At 41.5% G+C, this 23,408-nt stretch overlaps 2 protein-coding genes across 2 annotated transcripts; one reads left to right on the top strand and one right to left on the bottom strand.

The window, feature by feature from the left end:
- Positions 1–922: 922 nt before the first annotated feature.
- On the top strand, positions 923–13,857 carry LOC109735479 (uncharacterized). The gene is made up of 16 exons (XM_073504304.1): positions 923–947; positions 1,051–1,140; positions 1,226–1,315; positions 1,412–1,516; positions 1,618–1,701; positions 5,731–5,820; positions 5,906–5,995; positions 6,092–6,196; positions 6,298–6,381; positions 6,468–6,638; positions 7,756–7,830; positions 7,920–8,069; positions 9,276–9,401; positions 9,501–10,218; positions 10,324–10,421; positions 10,508–13,857. The coding sequence occupies exons 1-16, from the start codon at positions 923–925 to the stop codon at positions 13,855–13,857; spliced, it is 5,451 nt and encodes a 1,816-aa protein (XP_073360405.1).
- Positions 13,858–19,877: 6,020 nt separating this feature from the next.
- On the bottom strand, positions 19,878–22,991 carry LOC109735486 (hsp70-Hsp90 organizing protein 1-like). Its single transcript, XM_040396695.3, has 4 exons — positions 22,938–22,991; positions 21,183–21,437; positions 21,013–21,092; positions 19,878–20,801 (listed from the first exon to the last, which is right to left on the bottom strand). Exons 1-4 carry the CDS (start codon positions 22,989–22,991, stop codon positions 20,681–20,683), a joined length of 510 nt encoding a protein of 169 aa, XP_040252629.2. The 3' UTR covers positions 19,878–20,680.
- Positions 22,992–23,408: the final 417 nt, after the last annotated feature.

Genomic DNA, 23,408 nt, shown 5'->3' with positions numbered 1-23,408 from the left:
TTGGTCATAAAATTTATGAATAGTGCAGCCTGTTTTGACGATGGAAAATACAGAATGATTGTACTCAAAAAAATCAATATATAGAGTGAAAAACGAGGCAAACTCATTCTGTAACTTCTTAGCCTTCAGCTTCCCAGATTTAAGACTAAATCCCAGCTCAACAGCCCAAAAATATGACAGTGTTGGATTGTTCCATCTCAACACCCCAAAATTACTAAATCCCATCAATCAGAACATGTACAAAGAAACAAAGGAGTGATCAACAGCCAAAAAATAGGCTACATTACGAAACTGAGAATCAGGTCATGGGGTTCCAGGGGGAAACTCTTCGTGCCCTGAGAAATTGCTAACATAACATATTACAAAATGGAAGGCAATATAGTAACATCCTGACACATGGAACTGGATCATTAATGATGATTCTTTGTTCATTGATAAAATGTGGTAACACTACAAGTCAAATGCAAAAAAGATGCCTTGTATCAATGGCATTTAGTGAGGATCACTTGATAGCAGTAATGATCATTATTTTTCAAAAGCCTGTCAGATTATCATATTGATCATGTACATCAAAAAATAAAGGGTTTCAATCAGCTTAGGCAATAACACTTATCTTCTTTGTGTCGTGAATAATCATTGCAAGACTGTCAGATTGAAGATCCAGAGCAAACCCTTTCTGTTGCTGCTGAATATTTGCATTTAGTGAGCATCACTGGTTTGCTGCGAGTGTCCCTTAGATGTCCAGCATGAGTAGATAAGTGTTCTTGCTAAGACAGACTCACTCATTAAAATTAGTATAGAAAACAAATTGTAGTGGATCATCAGTTTTAGTTGTCTTGGCTAAACATCAGTTAATTCAAATATTCTTCCCATCAAGCCATGATTGTTCATTAAAGGGATCTTTTTGGTACCTTAGGTGAGTATGGGGAATTCAAAAAGTACGGCAGGTGAACATCAAAGAGATGATGACGTAACTACAGGTATGATGCAGTCCAACGTAAATTCGATCACATGCGATGCTTGCTTTTCTGACAGTGAAATGTGTTGCAGTCCTTAAGAAAGGGGTAATTGATGATGAGTACAACGCAAACACCATACCCGTATCTGAACATTTTGACGAAATTTACGCGACAGAACCAGGTATAGTTCAGTGTGCAGATTACTTATATGTGTTGCCTAACACAATATTCTTACATGCATCGACTATCGGCATTTTGTGTTGCAGTCCTTACGAGTGTTGGAACTGTTGAAGAATACAATGCAGGCATCATACCCGTAGCTGATAATGTTGACGATACTAACACAACAGAACTAGGTATGAGACTGTGTGAGTACTTCTTCGAATGTTGCCTAAATCCTATGCCTCCGTTGATTCATTTGTCTTGTATTCATCAACATTACAACTCTACAGATGGTTCTAAATTGCTACGTATTGATGATGCTCATGATTCTTCGTTGTCCGCAATGATTATTATAACATTGAATTTTGGCACACCTGTAGCGCAGCATGGAAATGGTACAGACTCAGACTATTTCATGTGACATGATTAATAATATTTATGTGTGTAATCCATCATGCACAACCTAACGCAATTTGATTTGATTTCTAATTTGTAGGGCAAGAACCTTTGAAATTCAGGATGCTTGAGTCTTTCGAAAACAATAAGGATAATACGACTAACCTACAGGATGAAAATGAAGGTAGTCTCCAAGCATGCCTACCCATTTCCAGATTTACGAGATGACCTGTACGGGATTATTGTTTTATCCTTTTATTCACATTGCAAAGGACACAACTTACTCCTAATGGAGCAGTTGGTAGTCTCCGTTCCAGGTTAATTTTCGTCCCACCTAACCCGGTTTTTTTGGGTACCTTTTTTGGTACCTCCTCCCACCTCCTGCCGCGTAACGCTGACCGGTAAAAACCGAAAAAAACACGTACCAAACCCTCCGCCAGCCCCATCGCTCTTCAGGTCGCGCCCCACCTCCTGCGATGAAAAAAAACCTACTACGGTTAACCAGCGAAAATAAACCCCGCCTCGTCACATGCCCTCGAGAGCAGCGAAAAAAAGCCCCGCCTCGTCACATGCCCTCGATCAGAACGTAGGACGACTCGCACGCCAGTCTCCCTGCACTGGATCGGAGACCGCCGCCGCCCTTCATCCGTTCGCCGCCGCCCCAGTCGCACAACGAACGCGTCGAGCCGTTCCCCATCTGGCCACGCGATCCGCCGCCGCCGAAAACGTCCGTGATCCGCCGCCGCTGAAAACGTCCGCGATCCGGCGCAGATCCGGCGCAGATCCATCAGGTATGACGCCCGCTTTACCTATACCCATCACATCTCATACAACCATCACAACTCGCCGATGCATCTCATATAGGTATCACGCGCACGCCGCCGCCGCCGAAAACGTCCGCGATGCGGCGCAGGGAGACGTTCAGTTTACCGATGAATTGATCCACGGCCGCCAAACACGTATAGGATCCGGCGCTGATCGTTTTCGAGGAGACGCCGACGAAATATAGGTATCTCATACAGCCATCACATCTCATACACCCATCGCATCTCATACTCCCATCACATGTAATACACACATCACATTGCAAGTTGGTAGTGCTTTCACAATGGCCAGCGACCATACGTCATGAGTGAGAGTTCAGTATCCTGTTCCAATGAAAAATTAGGCACACTTAGTCATATTCTAATTGAATCTGGAATGAGACAGTAGACTTTTCCAGTTGAAGCAAAATCTATGTACAAGTTCGATTTTATACTAGGGGTGTGAGTCAGGTCATGTTAAATGTATATAAGCCACGACAGATGCATGAGGAATCAGCTCACAAGTCATCAAGATTTTGTTTCTTTGTATGTTCGCCTTATAAGTATCAAGAAACTTGTTTGCTAACCTGAATATATTTCTCAACTGATGGCTAAAATGGCAGGCAGAGAAAGAGCAGATCTAATCAAAATGCCTGGTAGAGCACCCTACAACAAACCTCCAAAATGATTAGCGGCATTCGATCATTTCACAGTGCCTGCAGAAATAAAATCGGAGTAGTAATCAGGACAAAACCTTTTTTGCAGAAATCCAGTGATGCTAAACATGACATATCTTGCACATATATGAAGAAGCCAGCATCATCCCGCATTGGTCATGGCAGTGAGAAACGATTAGAAGTCCTAAAACAGAGTAGGATCCATTAGAGAAAATTTGAAACGGTGTGTTAGTATGTGACCATAAAATAAGGTTGTAGACAGACCAGGAATACTCGTTTAGATCATCATGTTGGATTTGGTGTTTTTCCATGCTGGATTTTTTCTGACTCCTACCAAATATAAGAGAACCATCTCCATTACCAAGAAGCTTCATTATCGGAATCCACTCCCCTAATCGCCTTTCTCTGTATCTATCTTCAACATATTTTCTAGCCCTGAAATCTGTAGGGAAATTAGACGCAAACTATGATAGAAAAGTGTGAAACACATTGACAATAGAATTAGCTCACCCCTTCATACTGCTGTAGAGTAAAGTATTTATATATCAGAAAGGCTATTAGAAATCATCACTGAAGCAATCATATCAGAAATCCATGAACTGTCATCTGTACAACAAGAACAAGGAACAAAGGGTTTACTATTGGGTATCCAACTCGGCCAGCAGTGGCGACCTTATACATTGTTCAAATCAACCTGCAAGTCTAATATAATTTAATTATAAACAAAATTATTAGCAGAGAACCGACACTTAGTCTTTTTAGAAACTGGAAAGTTTGATTTGATAACATAAGTGTGTTCTTTCATAAGGCACAATATCTGAAGCATTTCAATCTATATTTCATAACATAAGTGTGTTCTTTCATAAGGCACAATATCTGAAGCATTTCAATCTATACTCCAAATAACAATAGCCAACACCGTGACTAATGGTATATCAGGGAAGAACATTAGGTTCATTTTTTTCATGAGGCAACAAAAATATATGATAAATATCTTACTGCGTATTAGCAACAGGATGGATATATAGTGCCAAGGCGGCAAGCACTTTCAGCAATTAGCTCAATATAATGAGCCTAATCAGTAATCCTATAACGAATAGCAAGATTTAATTTCATAAAGCAGAAGTAATCAGCTAATGTAAATCTACTGACACACAGAAACATATAAGATATTACCTATTGCGAGAAGAATATACGTCAGGATTAGCAAGGTTCAGACATATCTTAGAGCCACAATTCCCAGTAAGCGTGAGCATTGCTACAAAACAACAGGAAAACAAATCCCCATGCATACATAATGCTTAGCAGATAGTAAACCCTTTAGTGGTATAAAAATCTAAGGAAAACTCAACTCATAATAGCACTTACAGTTCTGCTTCTTAAAAGTACAACCCATAGCAAGAACAATTATAGGTTCGTGATGGCCTCTCCTGCAAAAGAGGCTGAAATTTCACAATCTATCCCTTTGGAATAAGACCATGAATACCACTACATCAGCACTGGCGTAACAAAACCAATAACCAAACCAGAAGAATTAGCATACAGAAGAACACATACTAAACACACTTACCACTGCTTCCACCAACACCATATCCTATGCAATCCTAATACAAACACGCCAGTCCTATGCAATCCCTCCCCCCAAAAGTTGTACATCACATTACATTGCACCATACACCTACATTGGTCATAAAATTTATGAATAGTGCAGCCTGTTTTGACGATGGAAAATACAGAATGATTGTACTCAAAAAAATCAATATATAGAGTGAAAAACGAGGCAAACTCATTCTGTAACTTCTTAGCCTTCAGCTTCCCAGATTTATGACTAAATCCCAGCTCAACAGCCCAAAAATATGACAGTGTTGGATTGTTCCATCTCAACACCCCAAAATTACTAAATCCCATCAATCAGAACATGTACAAAGAAACAAAGGAGTGATCAACAGCCAAAAAATAGGCTACAGTACGAAACTGAGAATCAAGTCATGGGGTTCCAGGGGGAAACTCTTCGCGCCCTGAGAAATTGCTAACATAACATATTACAAAATGGAAGGCAATATAGTAACATCCTCACACATGGAACTGGATCATTAATGATGATTCTTTGTTCATTGATAAAATGTGGTAACACTACAAGTCAAATGCAAAAAAGATGCCTTGTATCAATGGCATTTAGTGAGGATCACTTGATAGCAGTAATGATCATTATTTTTCAAAAGCCTGTCAGATTATCATATTGATCATGTACATCAAAAAATAAAGGGTTTCAATCAGCTTAGGCAATAACACTTATCTTCTTTGTGTCGTGAATAATCATTGCAAGACTGTCAGATTGAAGATCCAGAGCAAACCCTTTCTGTTGCTGCTGAATATTTGCATTTAGTGAGCATCACTGGTTTGCTGCGAGTGTCCCTTAGATGTCCAGCATGAGTAGATAAGTGTTCTTGCTAAGACAGACTCACTCATTAAAATTAGTATAGAAAACAAATTGTAGTGGATCATCAGTTTTAGTTGTCTTGGCTAAACATCAGTTAATTCAAATATTCTTCCCATCAAGCCATGATTGTTCATTAAAGGGATCTTTTTGGTACCTTAGGTGAGTATGGGGAATTCAAAAAGTACGGCAGGTGAACATCAAAGAGATGATGACGTAACTACAGGTATGATGCAGTCCAACGTAAATTCGATCACATGCGATGCTTGCTTTTCTAACAGCGAAATGTGTTGCAGTCCTTAAGAAAGGGGTAATTGATGATGAGTACAACGCAAACACCATACCCGTATCTGAACATTTTGACGAAATTTACGCGACAGAACCAGGTATAGTTCAGTGTGCAGATTACTTATATGTGTTGCCTAACACAATATTCTTACATGCATCGACTATCGGCATTTTGTGTTGCAGTCCTTACGAGTGTTGGAACGGTTGGAGAATACAATGCAAGCATCATACCCGTAGCTGATAATGTTGACGATACTAACACAACAGAACTAGGTATGAGACTGTGTGAGTACTTCTTCGAATGTTGCCTAAATCCTATGCCTCCTTTGATTCATTTGTCTTGTATTCATCAACATTACAACTCTACAGATGGTTCTAAATTGCTACGTATTGATGATGCTCATGATTCTTCGTTGTCCGCAATGAGTATTATAACACTGAATTTTGGCACACCTGTAGCGCAGCATGGAAATGGTACAGACTCAGACTATTTCATGTGACATGATTAATAATATTTATGTGTGTAATCCATCATGCACAACCTAACGCAATTTGAGTTGATTTCTAATTTGTAGGGCAAGAACCTTTGAAATTCAGGATGCTTGAGTCTTTTGAAAACAATAAGGATAATACGACTAACCTACAGGATGAAAATGAAGGTAGTCTCCAAGCATGCCTACCCATTTCCAGATTTACGAGATGACCTGTACGGGATTATTGTTTTATCCTTTTATTCACATTGCAGAGGACACAACTTGCGAGCATAAGGCAACGGGATCTGGATTTTTTGAACGGACTATATCCGCAGATCAAGCTAGGGAACAGTTCAATGCACAGAAGCGCGCAGCTTATCGGAAGAAAAAAGAGGATATGGTCAGGTTACAAAAGGATAATCAGCCTTCCCTTCCAAAGACTGGTAAGTAGTTTGGCGTGATTTTTCTGACTACTCTTAGGATTACATAGATTATTATTTGAAAGGGAACGGTATGCGATGAATTCGTTATAGTAACGTAACTATATATTGCTCCTTAAACTCTCATATATGTGGTACGTATGATAGACCATAGGGATCTTATCAACGCGTGGAGGCGGGCATCTTATCGCACAAACAAGTCAGATTGTTTAAAAAAACATGAAGAAGATGGGCATAATGTTCATCGCCGTTCTCTATGTGATATCACCAACGTGAAACAACCTTCATATGTAATTCCAGGTATATTGTTGGTACTTTCGCAATGTTGTGCGTTATATGTGCGTATTACATAAGTGTACTAGATCAGCTTCTATGCATTTATGCCGGAATACAATAGGAGATGAACTGATGGGACAATTCAACAAAAGCGGCTTGGATCATAAGTTTGGGCAGCTAAACAAACAGACACGAGATGATGTATGTCCCCTTCGTATTTCAAGTAAGTCTATTTTATCTTACATCCGTACATTCATATGTTTGTACGGCTACAGCTAAACATTCCCATACAAGACGATATTCGTCCCGTAATTGATTCAAACACATCTGGTTCTGTCATTTAAGTTTATACGATCCAATCATTCCCATCAGATAACCCAGGTAGCTCGGACTATACATCAATCTCGCATAATGATGCGGGATATCCTTGTAGTGGTACGGACACTTCTGGTATGATTTCTGCGAATGATATACAAGGTAATATCATTGGACCTAATCCAATTTCATTTCATATCAATTTATGTTGTTGCCTATGGTTTTTGAGAGAATGGCATGAATGTCACCAGTAAATGACTTTAACGCCAACAAAGAAAATGCGCAAAAAACAGAAGAAGATCGCAAAAGAGACCGTAGAAACGCCCTAAGGAGAAGTACTAATCGGCGGAAAAAGGATCTGCGACTCCAGGATGAAAATGCACAGACCCTTAATTTATCAGGTAAGCTTTAAAAGTTTTATTAATTATAGTCAGTACCACGGTTAATGTCAAAACCTTTGAGATTGCAATATGTATTGATTACTTTGCGTAAGTATTCAACCCAACAAGCTTATTTTGGTATACATCAGTGTCGCATGATGGTTCAACATTTCCTGCAACAGCTACTGTCACATCTGGACTCATTAATGACATAGATCTACAAGGTGAACAAATTGTGGGTACTAAAGTGTCAGTTGCTGAGTTGGTTATGTTTTTGTTATCTAAAAAGTGTGAGTGTCCTGATTGACTTCAGATTTAATCTTGAATGACACCCAAGAAACAAATCCAAAAACGGAGGAAGAACTCAAGAGAGACCATAGAAACGCCATGCGGAGAGCTACATATCGAATGAAAAAAGATCGGCAATTCCAGGATGAAAATGCTAATGCCATTATTGTATCAGGTGAGTTCTAAAAGTTATATTAATTATGATCAGTACCACTACTCTTGTCTTAACCAGTGACTTGGCGATGTGTATTGACAACCTCTGTTAACAAGACAACCCATCTATCTCCAACTATCCATCATTCTCGCATAATGGGTCAACATTCCCTGCTACAACTACGGTCACATCTGGTCTCATTAATGGCAATGACCTAGAAGGTAATCATATTGTTGGGACTTCATGATCAATTAAGGGCCCGTGGATACATTATATTTTAAATTTTGTGAATGTCCTGAATGACAGCAGACGTCATCTTGAATGACGCCCAAGAAACAAATCCAAAAACGGATGAAGAAATGAAGAGAGATCGTAGAAACGCCATGCGGAGAGCTTCTTATCGGAGGAACAAGTATAAGCTTCTCGAAGAGGGAAACAAACGTCCACTTTCATCATCAGGTAAAATATTACCTTGAGTTTCACCATGTGTGTTACTGACTTGTTGTTTCTCATACCAAAATACTTTTTAGCGACCATCATGCTCGAAGCGTACAGTTTAACGGTACATCTTAATGCACATTGTTTGTATTTACGTTAAATTAGAATATGTATGATGACACTGCCTCCATACGTCCTAATATCAAATAGTGTTAATAGCAAGCCCCCCCCCCTAATAGCTTGAGCTATACAGAAATATTGCAGGAGGAAGCAACATTTACCCCTTCAACATTTGACATGTCTGGTGTCAATCATGATAATGATCTTGCTAGGAGGAAACGTGATAATGAGCGGAAATGTAATTTAACAAACGAGCAAAGGGAGCAGATAAACGAACGTAGCCGAGCTTCTTATCAGAAGAAAATGGAGGAGGTAACGGTTGATGTGAGACAAAAACAGAATGAAAAAGTACGAGATAAGCGGACGGAATGTCAGTAATTGAAAGGGGGGAGACAAGTGCTCAAAGGAAGGCCAATTATGCCAGAAGGAAAAACACCCCGTGCAACGAATCCATCGCTATCCCCCGTCCAGACCTGGGAAACTCAACCTCTCAATGTCCGGCATTCACCTGCCGCACATCACCCGTCTCTCGGGCCAGAGGAGATGATTCATCTGATGGCGACCCTCCGACGAACATGCCGAATTACACTGTCCGTACCGATGGTATGAAAGTACTATTGTCACTTTTCTTATGGTAATGATAAGCAACCCTCTTGTAACATGATGAAGTCTACTGGCACATTCGCCACGACGACAATGCAGATGACATCGGTGTATTCCTAAGCGACATCATGGGCGATGAGCCGACAGGTCCCAATTTGATGGACGAGGAGTACTACATGTTTCGCAACCAAGGTATGGTCAACTCTGAACTAGCACGTCGTGTGGCTTTATTGTAGTTAGAATTATGTGCAGTTTTTATTTTGAACGTGATGTTTCGACAAATCCCCGTAGGATCCGATAATGACAGCATGGATGATGAGAGCGAAGCAACCATGACTGGTGGTAATCCTAGCGAGATTGATCCATTTGACTTTGTCTACTCAAACATTCCAGACAACACTCACATCCTGAAACTCGCCGCAAACTGTGAACACTGCAAGGCCAGAAAATTTGAGTCTGAGACTGACGGGTTCTGCTGTCGCAATGGCCAGATCGAACTTAAGCAACCGGAACCAGTCCCAGAGTTGATGAGGCTATGGTCCAGCATGGAGGCAGATTCTAGACATTTTCGGGAGAACATACGGTTCTTCAACGGGCATTTTTCCTTCACAACCCTTGGCGTCAGCCTTGATGAAAACTACACAAACATGAAGTCTGGGGTGTACACATTCCGGGCACACGGCACCATCTACCACAATGTGCATTCGTTCGGGCCTAGCTCCCGTCCTGAACATCTGCAGTTGTACTTCTATGATGACGACCCAAACCTTAATCATCGTAAGGCGGCGACCAATCAATTAGACCAGGATGTCATGAAGATGTTAGTAGACATACTCAAAGAAAACCCATACTCCCAGCAATTTAGGAGTTTGGGTGCACACAAGGACAACCTCGATGATTATAGGATAGACCTAAACACCGATAAGAGGCTTGACCAAAGAAGATATAATAGACCGCTGTCAACTGAGGTTGCTGCAATTTGGGTTGAGGGCAGTGACCTAGCCAAAAGGTTTGACAGGAGGATAACGCTTTGTGGTAACAACAACGAAAGGCACAGTATACGTGTGACCTCCGGAGCATATGATCCGTTGTCTTATCCCCTATTCTATCCAAGGGGGGAGCTAGGTTGGCACCCAAAGCTACCTAAACGTAATGTTCCATGGGAGGTTGTACAACATCCTCAACTGGGCCATGATGATGAGGATGATGCAGGTATGTCGTTTGTGTCCGATTTGGTTACAAATAATATATTATTTCTGAAAAGTATCCTCATTTTCGTGGTACTCAATCATGTGCAGAGGGGAATAGCAGGTTATGCGTCTCCGTTAGAGACTACTACTGTTACATGCTGCAAACACGGCCTGCGATCTTCAATCCCATACTCTGTGGAGCACGCCTGCTGCAGCAATGGGCGGTCGACATGTACATCAAGATTGAGAGTTGTCGGTTGAGGTGGTATAGGAAGAACCAGACGCAGATTCGTGCCGACTTGTATAAAGGAGTTGTTGATGCGATCACATCGGGGGAGACGAGAGCAAGCGCTGTTGGCACCCGAATAGTTCTCCCTGGAACATACCCTGGTGGCGACTGCGACATGAAGAAGAGGCATATGGATGCCATGGCAATTGTCCATACATACGGGAAGCCTGACATCTTCTTGACCATGACTTGCAACCCTAAATGGGAAGAGATAACAAATGAGTTGCTTCCTGGTCAGACGGCGCAAGACCGACCTGATATTGTGGCTCGCGTGTTCTACGGCAAACTAGAGGCTATGAAATACATGTTGTTCAAGAAGCATATCCTGGGTGTTGTGGTCGCTTACGTTTACGTAGTCGAGTTCCAGAAGAGGGGCCTCCCCCATGCACATTTTCTGTTGATCATGGATTCAACATATAAGCTTGTCGTCCCGGAGCAGTATGACCGACTAATTTCTGCAGAGCTCCCAAACAAGCAGAAGTATCCGGAATTGCATGCATTGGTGGTAAAACATATGATGCACGGACCCTGCGGTGCTCTCAACCCGAAGAATGTTTGCATGCAAGATAACGAATGCAAGTGTAGATACCCGCGCCCGTTCAATGAGAACACAACACAAGGCAAGGACTCATACCCAGTTTATCGGCGTAGAGACGATGGAAGTTGTGCTAAGGTCCGAGGGAAAATGTTGGACAACAGATGGGTTGTGCCTTATAACCCTTACCTTCTGCGGATGTTCAATTGCCACATCAACGTTGAGGTCTGCTCTAGCATAAAGGCCGTCAAATATCTTTACAAGTACATTTACAAGGGCCATGATAAGGCTTCTTTCAGCATCGACCAGCCCGATGCCGATGGTAACATCGATGAGATCAAGAGATACGTTGACGCAAGGTGGGTCACCCCTCCGGAGGCTATGTGGAGGATATTTGGCTTCCCACTTTGCGCCAATTACCCGCCTGTCTTGCAGTTGCCTCTTCATCTCCCAAATATGCACAGGGTTGCATTCAATGCGCAGGCTGACTTGAAAAATGTTGTCGCCTCCGAAAATGCTTCAAAATCCATGTTAACGGAGTATTTCAAGGCTAACCAGGAACACCCTTGGGCTAGGCATATATTGTACAAGGATTTTCCCGGAAGCTTCACGTGGCAGAAGAAAAAGAAGTTTTGGAAGCCTAGGGTCGAGCATTTTCAAATAGGTCGCATCGTGTCTGCCAATCCTGCCGAGGGGGAGCGATACTACCTGCGTGTGTTGCTAAACCATGTTACGGGCAAAACATCCTTCGACGACTTTCTCACCGTGGACGGCGTGCTATGTGGGAGCTTTAGAGATGCTGCTGAAAGGTTGGGACTCATCGAGGCAGACAACACGCTCGACGACTGTCTTACAGAGGCTGAGCAGTGGGCGATGCCATGTTCTCTTAGGAGGCTCTTCGCAACCATCTTGGTGCACTGCGAGCCAGGCGACGTGCGCGGTTTATGGGATAGGCACCTCGAGCCTATGTCAGATGACTATCGTCGAACACGCACGTCCCCAAACGAGGTGGAGCAGATGGTGTTGCTTGACATTAGGGGTATGTTGCAGTCCATGGGTAAAGACATTGTTGATTTTGCTCTGCCAAGCATCGATGATGCGTTTGACCCAACTGAGGGCGAGGCAAGAGAGGTCATCGAGGAATCAACCGTTGAGTTTGACATGGATGACACTAAATTGGCATCTTCCCTGAACTTGGAGCAGAGGGCCGCATACGATGAGATACTAGCGGCTGTTGAACGCGGTGATGGGGGTGTATTCTTTGTTGATGGCCCTGGAGGTACAGGAAAGACCTTCCTATATAGGGCGATGCTTGCCAAGGTGAGGAGCGATGGCAAGATTGGTATCGCTACCGCGATGTCAGGCGTCGCCGCTTCTATCATGCCTGGCGGCAGGACTGCCCACTCGAGGTTCAAGATCCCATTGAGTTGCGATGATGGAGCCTCGTGCAGCTTCACCAAGCAGAGTGGGACCGCGAAGCTGCTAAGGATGGCCTCATTGATAATATGGGACGAGGCCAGCATGACGAAGCGACAAGCGGTCGAGGCATTGGACAATAGCATGCGCGACATTATGGGAATACGCGACCGACCCTTTGGAGGAAAGACTGTTGTTTTTGGTGGGGACTTTAGGCAGGTGCTTCCGGTCGTCAGAAGGGGGTCGCGGGGCCAGATAATTGATGCAACCCTCCGAAGTTCTCATCTATGGAAGGGTATGCGGCAGCTTCGGCTCATCACCAACATGAGGGCTCATAATGACACGTGGTTTGCAGATTACTTGCTAAGGGTCGGCAATGGCACTGAGGATGTCGACGATCAAGGCAACATACTACTCCCTGAAGACATCTGTCTGCCGTCCACAGGCGAGGTTGACGACCTGGAGAAGCTTATTGACCACGTGTTTCCGAGTCTAGATGACAACATGTCTGATTCGAATTACATGACATCTCGCGCAATCCTTTCCACGACAAACGACAATGTCGACAAGATAAACATCCACATGATAGAGCGTTTTCATGGAGATGAAGTAATCTACCATAGCTTTGACAGTGCGGCGGACGACCCATATGGCTACTACGCTCAGGAGTTTCTGAATGGATTGACTCCTAACGGTCTTCCTCCGCATGCACTCAAGCTAAAGCTGAACTGCCCTGTCATACTTCTAAGGAACATTGATCCAGCTAATGGACTGTGTAACGGCACTAGGCTTGTTGTTAGAGGTTTTGAGAGGAACACCATTGATGCAGAAATCGTGATTGGACAACACGCTGGCAGGAGGGTCTTCCTTCCTCGAATACCTCTCTGCCCATCTGAAAACGACATGTTTCCTTTCAAGTTCAAAAGGAAGCAATTTCCTATAAGGCTTAGCTTTGCTATGACCATTAACAAGGCTCAAGGGCAGACCATCCCGATTGTTGGTGTGTACCTACCCAATCCCGTGTTCTCTCATGGTCAGCTCTATGTTGCTCTGTCTCGAGCCACCGCAAAAAGAAATATAAAGATACTCATTCAGAAGGAGAAGCCGAAGGAGAAGGCCAACAAGCAAAAGGACAATCCAAAGAAGCGAAAAAGACCGACCGTGTCCTTACTGACGTCGATGAAGAACATCGTCTACAAGGAAGTCCTTACAGGCTGAATTCCGGTCTTGATAGACCGGCAGGTTTTGTAATGACAGAGCATTTACTCTTGCGATGGTCAAGATTTGCTGTAATTCGTTTTTTACATATAACTTTTTATTTGTTATTTTGATAGTTGGAGGTATACTCCATTTAGTTGAGCTACTAAATGCATTTCAATAATCATCCGTCACATTGGCACCATCATCGTTGTTATAGGTTTTCTACTATCGCAATGTTTTTGGGAATGTACATGTCACACAGCGTAGTATTTCATGTGTAATATGTGATTCAGATATAATGATTGGCCTGATAAATATCTGGAACATGCAATGAAACTCTTGTATTACGGCAAGTGATCATATCCGTTGTTATTATTTTGGTATTTTGATAGTATGCTTGAATGTAAAATTATTGGCATCCTTATTATCCCTGTATTATTCTGATAGGTCAGAACTATCAGATTATTATTTGTCTGAATTATAAGGCCAACACATGCAGTGTAATTTCAGTGTAATTTCCAAAGTTAACCACACTTCAAATTTTTCTGTGACTTCTGTGTTCTTTTTGGGGGGGGGGGGGGGGGAGGGGTTGCCCTATGTTGGGTCTCCAAGCATTCTAGAACCTTTTTCTTTTTGTGGTTTGTCTTCGTTGGGTAGTATTTGTATCAATTTTATAACCTTTTTTCTATGTTTTCTGTAGTGTTGCATCTAAGTTTACAGCAGTTCCAAGATTGTAATCTCATTAGTTACAGTGTAATTTCCTCTGAAATTACATAGTAATCATAGTGTTCTTACAGTGTACTTGTAATTGCAGTGTAGTTTGCAGGGTAAGTACAATGTAAATCCCACTACTATGTTATTGTAATTACAGTGCAATTTCTCTATAATTTATAGTGCTGTTATAGTGTAATTTCCATGGGTAATCACAGTGCATTCTTACTAGAATATTTCTTTTTTATATCTCATTTCTTCTATATACATTTTCTTTACATTATTCTTCCTTGTTGCAGTTTGCTTCCCTGTAACCATTCGAAAGCATTGGTTTTCTTAGATCGTTTGTTGGGAGGGAAGAGCCTTTGCTTTCCTAGATCCAGCTTTCAATGAGCAGTCTGAATTTCTCTTGTAGATTAGAATGATGGAAATTAAGAATTGATTCTAATTTCTTATTTGATCCCTTTTTCAGAATGCAAATTAACAATGATGGAGAAGAATGCTTTTTTGCTTGAGAGAGATGTTGAACTTCTTTTTTCACACTATGGATAGGGCAGTGTGTATGTTGGTTCAGTGTGTCTTCATCTGTAGAAGAGAAAGTGTGTATGTTGGTTCAGCTGTGTCTCTATAATCCGTAGATGACATGAGGTACTATACTTGCAAGGTTTTTTTACTATAATTTCAAGGTTTTTCACTGCTTGTCATGAATGCAAGTGTGTCCAGCCCAACCGACGTACATACATACCAACTCATAACTTGGGGCTGCAAACCGGTGTCTTTGAGACTCGATAAGTTCCGGTCATAATATCATTGTAATTTCAGAAGTTCCAGTGCTAATTGGACTAAGTTCTGTGCATCTAGACTTTAACTCTTAAGAGCAACTCTAGCAGACCCCGCATTCTCCTGACTCGCAAAACATTTTTGCAGTTCGCAGAAAAACGTCTTTGCGGGTCGGCGCGGATGGCTGCAGTTGCAGACCCCGCATAATGGACCTATCATTCTGGTTTCATTTTCTGCATATTTGCTATGTTCATGTTATCTATTCTCTTCCCCACAATCCGGGATATTATTGTACTTCTTATTTGCTGTTACCACCGCTTGGATCTATAAATGGGTTAAGCATATTTGATCTTATTAGGAGTTTACGAAATAAAATGGAAAAGGAAAATACTATATATATTGACATTTTTAGAGCGAGTGAAAAAATACTGCAGATAAATATTGATAGTTATGGAATTTCCTAAGGTGGTTCATATGACCATACCTGGAATATTAAGAGTTTAACAAAAGACGACACTAAACCACCAAGCATAGATGAATGAGGTGACAACGAGTAGCCCTAAGAAACAAAGAAAAACATGCCCAGAGAGAATCAATACTCAGGTATATTGCAGTGCCAACTAAATTGGCATTACTAATACAACTGCTTTTCGAGGTTTTGACATTGTATAAATACTCGGTGTGTGTGCCGGAAAGCTATAGTGATATTGTGTAAAAGGCAAGAGAAATAACATCCATATTGCACAAAATGATCCATTAGTCATAACTTTATACAGTACTTTTGAATGCAAAGTAGCAACACACGGGCCTGCCAAAGTCGATGCCATTAGCAAGAAACTGTTAAAAGGATGAATATTAAGTTTTTGTCCTACTATTTATCTTCTGCATGTTTAAAACCTAACAAAATCGGAAAAGGAAATAACTTAATTTTAATATCTTCAGACTTATTAGTATATATATCCATAATAAAAGAAGACAAAATCCCCATATAATATCCTGAAAGAAATAATATATTATCGGCAGACTTAGTATTTATTACGGTAGGTGATCATATCCGGTGTTTATATAATGGCATGTTCGGTGTTTTTCCTTGTATAGTACTACTGGGTTGATCCCGCCGAATCACAACTTTCCTTCCAATACGTTATAGTATCCAATCTCCCGTTGTGTCCTACCATACGTTCCTTGGGTTTCCCAGTTTGGCCATTAATTTTCCCTTATAAGGAAAGTTAAATCCTGCTTGTTTCGGTCGGGAAAGGGAGACGTATATACTAGATATATGTTCCGGCGTTTATTTATTTACCCAATGCAGTAAGGAATAAAAATAATTGCTTGTCCGTTTATTAGCAAGGTTTTGTAATGGAAACATGCAAAGATGGAAGGATAAGGGGCACCTTCCAATCCATACAGCATGCTAATGCCTCACCGACCTGGTGCCGGACAATTCCCCTCCGACACTCATATATATGGTCCGGCTGTGAGTCCACCATTGTCCAATGCCCCCTCGCTCGCTCATCCTGGTGCTAAGACGACTTTCTGCCCGCGGTAATGGCTGCAATGCCGATTTTTGATGGAGTGGACGACGCAGTCGAGTACATCTACAACTACGTCATGGTTTCCTCAGACGAGGAGGAATTAGAGTTTGTTCTGGCAGACCTAAACTCCATCTATACTTTATTTGCACTTGTTAGCTGCAGATCACTACCATTATAATTTGCATTATCGGCTTCTTATTTTAAACCCGAGTAAAAATCTGTTCTTTCACCTAACCATGGCGATTAGTTGGTCACGTTCATAAGTTGTTGCATGCATGTACTGGTTAGGATCATGCTATCCTTTCTAGGTCCATAAGGTTCTTAAGATCAAACGCAGTGGTTGCAAAAAACTGGCCATGCGCTAATATTATCCTTTTACATTACGCCATGATAGTACCATCCACAGCACGTTATTTTAAACTACAAATTTTCTTTGAACAGTAGTATATTGCAACAGGTCCTGGTGCATGATACATGTACCATCTACAGATTTTTTCATAACTGTAATACTACAGAAATACATTACAACCTAACATGTCATAATAGATTTGGTTATCTTAAGAAATAGTACTTCTCTCCTCAAATGACAGTACAACTCCAATTAGAAGATACATACATTTCAGACCTTACTAAATTTTTGAAAAAATGTACTATTGTTTGCCCACACATTGAAGTACTACATTTTTTGATACCCTTATTTTTCTAACAGCTTTGCTATCATGCCGGTTTGTTTGCAGCACAATATGGATAAGGAGCCCTCGTCCATTCTTGATCGAGTTAAGTCTACGGACTATCCAAGACACCATGCGAGCTGATACATGGGTCAATCCAAGGTGCTTCGATCTTGCAGTGCGTAAGCTTACTAGCGACGCGATACAGAGGAACGCAGGAACAGACTTTGTTGGCTCCACGCATATGTTTGATTTGCAATTCCATCGCCTAGCATGGGGGCTGAGTCAGACTGGCTTAGGCCAAGTTGAACGCACCAACTTGTTGATTAACACTGTTATTGTACGGCCTTTGCCGAAATACAACGTGCTCATGACCCCGTCCATTGTAAGGATTTTCATTCTAAAAAATAGGTGTGTATACTACCTGTTCACCATTAACTTTGTATACCTATTGCAGTACCTATTGCCGTTGTATTTGGTGGATTCCTCCTACGGCCTCCTTGCAGTTAATATTGAAAATAGGAGGACTCTCCTGATTGATCATTTCAATGAGTCATTCCTAGGCTTAGAGGACTTTCATGACAAGGAACTTAAGATGGAAGCCCTGATAGTTTTGCAAGAATTTGGCAGTGTATTGCAACAGGGGAGGCCTGGTTTGAATCCCCAACTCGTGGATTGGCCACAAGATCATACCTATATTACAGCCCCGCGGTAATAGTTTAAATTGGTCATGCATATTATAGCCACACTGATATAGGTTCTAACATATGCATTTTTTTGGTCACAGCCTGGACTCTGGATTCAAAGTCCTACAGGAGATGGCTCACCAAGATGATACTCTCGGGCATAACATGTCCAGGACTTCGGTACGTGCATATATAACAAGTTTCTGTCTTCCATAGCTTTGTAATTATAAATTTATGTTCTTCCTATCACGTAGGTCTGTTGTGCAATTCATTTTTCAGCGAATTATTAAATTTTTATTTATGTTTTTCAGGATTCAATACAGCTCAGAAAGCACTTGCTGGTCCAGATGCTGATGATCAAAGGCAATGAAGCAGCTGGAAACATCCCAGCTGAAATTACAGCATCCTTGAGGTTTTTGGACGAATGACTATGGACTGATGCATATTCAAATGTCGCAAATATAATAAGCTAATAGAACTTTGTTAGGGATCAAATTGAGAATTATCCTTTTGGCAATATGAATAATGTATTGGATTATATATATGTAGGGAATAAACGGTTTGATGGCACCCTCTAGCTTCGTATTCGCTTCAACGTTGTCTACTTGTTTTGGTTATATCTATATATTTTGGCTTCTATGTATATTTTGTACTTTAATACCCGTGCGGTCAGGAGCAGGTTTGTTGCATGTTACTTTTTGTTGTTTTGTTGTTTTGGATATATTAAACATTTGTTTTGCGACGCACCCTATAATTCCTCATTTCGTATAACTGTATCCAAGATATGTCAACTAGAACTCGAAATATCACGTCAATGAGAACAGTTCATGAACTACATATTTGGCAATACGAACTATATATAACTAACACGTCAATGCCTACTTATCAACATCAGCGCTAAAAGAAAAGAAGTTGTTGTAAATCATAGGCTTATGGAAAGTATGTACCTCATATTCAAAGCTTATTGAAAGCCAACAATCATTTCCTGCATGCTTTGCCTGCAAATTAAAGTGGAGCTTCACCCTATTGTCATGATGTAATGGACTCAAGTTATCAAAATTTTGTGGATCTTACTCTTACATGAGAAGGCATCAAGGCTCCCCCTGATTGTACATTCACAAAGGTTTGGTTCATTTAAGAACACATTTACACTGAAAACAGACATATGCAATACAATACATTAGTAGCAAGGAAATCCCGTGTTACCAGGAGCATGACGAGTTCAAGACAGAAGAAAATATGCCATACCAGTCGAACGATGTGTATTCTAATAGCTTCATGTCGAATGTCTTGTCAACTCATACAAATAACTACCAGATCAGATGTGTGTCTAGAAGCTTAGTTTCATAATAAAAGCTGCCAATCAACACATCAAAAGATAACTACAATGAGTTAATATACAGTCAACCAAACAAGTGACATAAAAGGCCAAAGCATTATTTTTCAGTGAGAAAATAAGTGAACAAAAAATTTATTATAATTTCACCGTTACCAATTTAATATTTTAATAGACAAATCGCATATTGTAACTATTGTATTTTTATATGCGAAAATTTTATACCTCATAAAAACTATTCAGTAACTTAAATAAATAGTAAAGAAAAAAAATTGTTTTAAGCAAGTTTGGATCTTTTACATCTTCTCTGATTTATTAGCAGACGTACTCCGTTGCAATCCTTCGGTGTATACATTAATATGAGTTAGTAAATTAAATATTTCATTTGTCTAGAGATATGATTTTCCTAATAAAGAGATAATGCTTGTACATACAGACGACCACGGGGAGTAGGAAAAGGAAGTTTCTTTTATTTCCTTTTCTGTTGTATTCACAAAATAAGTGGGCTGAAATAATGGAATTGGGAATATATTATCTGATACTGGGATAAATAACAGATACAATAATTTAATTCTTTAGTAAGTTCTGATTTTTACATCTTTTCTAATTTATTAACAGGTGTGCATTTGATGGAAAAAGGAAATATATCTGCACCATCAACAATGGTATATATGGTAGAAAACAATGGTATAAATGGTACAACTATAATCAGCCATGATCTGCTACCCAGTTATTCTCCGCATGGCCTACCTATAGATGTTAACCTCCTCTGCCATCCCTCCTCCCCCTCCTTGCTCGTCCTTCGGCCATCACAACAGCAGACCTGGAGGAAAATCACAACAGCATCAAGAAGGTGAGTTCCTCTAGGTACGAACAATTCTGGATCTTTATCTTCTCTAAAAGTGTAATAGTTGTTATATTAGGATCATGTTAGGTTGTGGTATACAATCAAATGTTTTATCTTGCATTTTCTGTATGTTCACCTACAAAATTATGCATGCAATTATGAACACATGATTTTCTAAAGCACATTTTATAGCAATAAAAGCATGCATGCAATTCTGAACATGGGAGAAAACAAACAAATAAACAAACACTTCTGAAAAACTTAATATCATGCTGTCAGTGGTTTATTGTGGTGGGAAACAGTACATTCTCAGTGTCTGTTTTCTCTAGCTGGATGGCTTGAAGCATTTTCTCTTTTTCTGGCCAAGTCATCCTTTTCATCGCCTCAACTGCCTCCCTGCAACCAGGAAACAAAACAAAACTGTTTTCAGCCCTTCAATCTAGGCATAGAAGCTGATCATACCTGGAATATTATTAGAAAAGGCTTATTAGAAAAGGCTGAAACATAATTTACCCTCACAAACACAAGCATCTCAATTCAAGAAACAACGGAGGAGTTGGAGTTTCCTTCTTATTAGAAAAGGCTGAAACATAATTTAGGAGCTTACTGGAATACTTTCTCCAACTCGGTGTTTCCAGGGTCCAGTTTCAGTCCGGCTTCGAACGCATCACATGCTTCTTTGTACTCCTAAACATGGACAGCTAGGCAGATTATACGAGTGGAGGTGGTGACATACACACACAAGTGCAAGTCAGGAAAACTAGCTAGGATTCTCACCTTGAGCGACATGAGAGCAGATCCTTTCCTGTAGTAACCTTTTAACCATTCAGGACGCAGTTTTATGCAGGTGTTAGCATCACGCAAAGCCTTATCTGCTTCAGTCATTTGCAGGTAGCAAAGGCTCCTGTTTGCGTACAGCGTCGCATCACTAGGGTCCAGCTCAATTGCGTGCATATCAGCAATAACATACAGGTTAACAAGACAATACTGATTCCAAGTATCAGCAATAACATACAGGTTAACAAGAAAATACTGATTCCAAGCATATCAGCAATAACATATAGGTTAACAAGACAATAATGATTCCAAGTATATCAGCAATGACAAACAGGTTTATTTAGTGATGCTTCAAGTTGGTATCAGTATGAACATGAGAACTGAGGTTTCTCAAACCTCTGGACCTATGACTGCTGAAGCTTTATTCTTTTCAAATAAGAGAGGGCTGCTGAAGCCATATTTGTTTGTACTGAAGCCATAACTATATTAGACCAATGTCTCTCTACTCCTAAGGTTTTGTCAGAGTGATATTTTTGCAGACATAAATTAACTTACACATTTATAGCATCCTGCTTCTCAGGATCTGTGTAAGCATAATTATGTTGACTATTGAACAATGCCTACCAACAAGACTCAAATCATTCTGAAAGAAAGATGTTCAAGATAAAACAGCAAACACTTAATGCCTACCAACAAGACTCAAATCATTCTCAAAAACTATATTCAGTAAGAAATGCCTGTTACTTTAGTCACAAAAATTTCAGATGGAGGGTGACAGATGCCCTCGGCCTCTTATCGTCTTGTACTACTAAACAAGTTTCCAAAGGGCAAAGCCGCGTGTACGAATTGATTTAGGAAGTTCACTAGCTAAATGCCCGTGCGTTGCTAGGGGCAACAATATAGATACATAAATTAAAAGAAAAATTCCATTTAGCACTGAGATGACAAATAAATACTGAATAGCAGTATGGGACGTTATCATTGGTGTACCATGTGCATTGTACTCTCGTTGAGGTACCCATTAGCAAAATGATCTGTATAGGGAGCCAAGTTCCTCGATTCGAGATCACATCGAAAACAAGACGCATATATCTTCAGAATGTAAAAGGGAGCCAAGTTCCTCAAATCCAGATCACATCAAATCCAGTGATCAGGTGAGAGCCCATTTAAAGCCAGCATCCACCCATCCATTAAGCACCTACTTCTTTGATCGTCTGGATGTCTAATCTACGCTAACGATTTGCTAATCAAATAATCTGTCCAATTTCTAAACCAAGATGAAAACCTAGCACGCAAACCTTGATAGAGCAATAGTACTTATAAGACAGAAAGAGAAGGGCAAAGGGAGGACTCACGCTCCTGCTTCGCTTTCTCCGGCGGCACAGGTCACGCATGCACGGACTCGTTGAAGCTAGAAGGAAAGGGGTCGCCGGCCAACTCCTCCACAGCATCTCTCCGACCACCGCATCACCTGAGCCCAACTTCTGTCCCACCAAGTGCCTCTGTTCACTTGCCTCCTACATCATCAGGCGCCTCCCAACCAAGCCCCATCAGGCGCCTCTCATGGATGCGTCAGACGCGGCGTCGGGAAGCAGTCGTCGTCCTCGCCGTGCATGTGTGGTTTGGTGACGGCGCCGCGGCACAGAAAGACAAGAGGAACGAGATCAGGAAAGCAAAGATTCAAAGAAGACCAGGAGGGGGCGGATCGGAGCAGCGTGCGTTTAATGGAGTTGTCAGGTATGGGGAGTGGCGTACCAGAGCTGTGGCGTTGCAGATCGGGACGCCTCGCTTCGGATCCACCTGACACATCGCCGGAGAGGAGCGCCGCCGCGGATCCGACCGGAACGGGACCGGATCGACCACTCGCAGGTGCTCCAGGAAGCTCGCCCCGTCCGTCCCGCTCGGTCGCGCAGCACACAGCACGCAACACCAAGGTCCGTCAATGCAGGAGATCGATGCGGTGGTCGGTGGGCGAAAGAGTGCGGCTGCCTGGTCATCGACGCGGGCGGCGATGCGGCAGGGGAAGGGGAAAGGGCGAGATGGTTTGAGCAAGTGAGTTGAGAGGAGAGGAGAGAGTGATGTGGATAAGGGGAAAGGGGCGAGGGGGTAGGTAGAATGTGGCGGGGGGAGGGGAAAGGGCTTGCCGCGTCGCTCCAGTGCTTTGCCGCCCGAGAGGCATGCGTGCCAGGTGGGCCGTCGTGCCGGGCCGCCTCGCAACAGCCCTGT

Source organism: Aegilops tauschii, chromosome 7, assembly GCF_002575655.3.
Source record: "Aegilops tauschii subsp. strangulata cultivar AL8/78 chromosome 7, Aet v6.0, whole genome shotgun sequence".
NCBI classification, from domain to species: Eukaryota; Viridiplantae; Streptophyta; class Magnoliopsida; order Poales; family Poaceae; genus Aegilops; species Aegilops tauschii.
The sequence above is the reverse complement of the archived record's forward strand: the minus strand, read 5'-3'. Positions and strand labels throughout refer to the sequence as shown.

Bases quoted from the DNA above. Each gene is read 5' to 3' on its own strand.
- LOC109735479 (XM_073504304.1), top strand. From the start codon at position 923: ATGGGGAATTCAAAAAGTACGGCAG. The intron at 1,702-5,730 runs GTAGTCTCCAAG...AATGTGTTGCAG, and splicing joins CCTACAGGATGAAAATGAAG to TCCTTAAGAAAGGGGTAATT. The intron at 6,639-7,755 runs GTAAGTAGTTTG...GGTATACATCAG, and splicing joins GCCTTCCCTTCCAAAGACTG to TGTCGCATGATGGTTCAACA.
- LOC109735486 (XM_040396695.3), bottom strand. From the start codon at position 22,991: ATGTGTCAGGTGGATCCGAAGCGAGGCGTCCCGATCTGCAACGCCACA. The intron at 21,438-22,937 runs GTACGCCACTCC...GCTTGGAATCAG, and splicing joins TCTGCAACGCCACAGCTCTG to TATTTTCTTGTTAACCTGTA. The intron at 21,093-21,182 runs GTGAGAATCCTA...GTCCATGTTTAG, and splicing joins CTGCTCTCATGTCGCTCAAG to GAGTACAAAGAAGCATGTGA.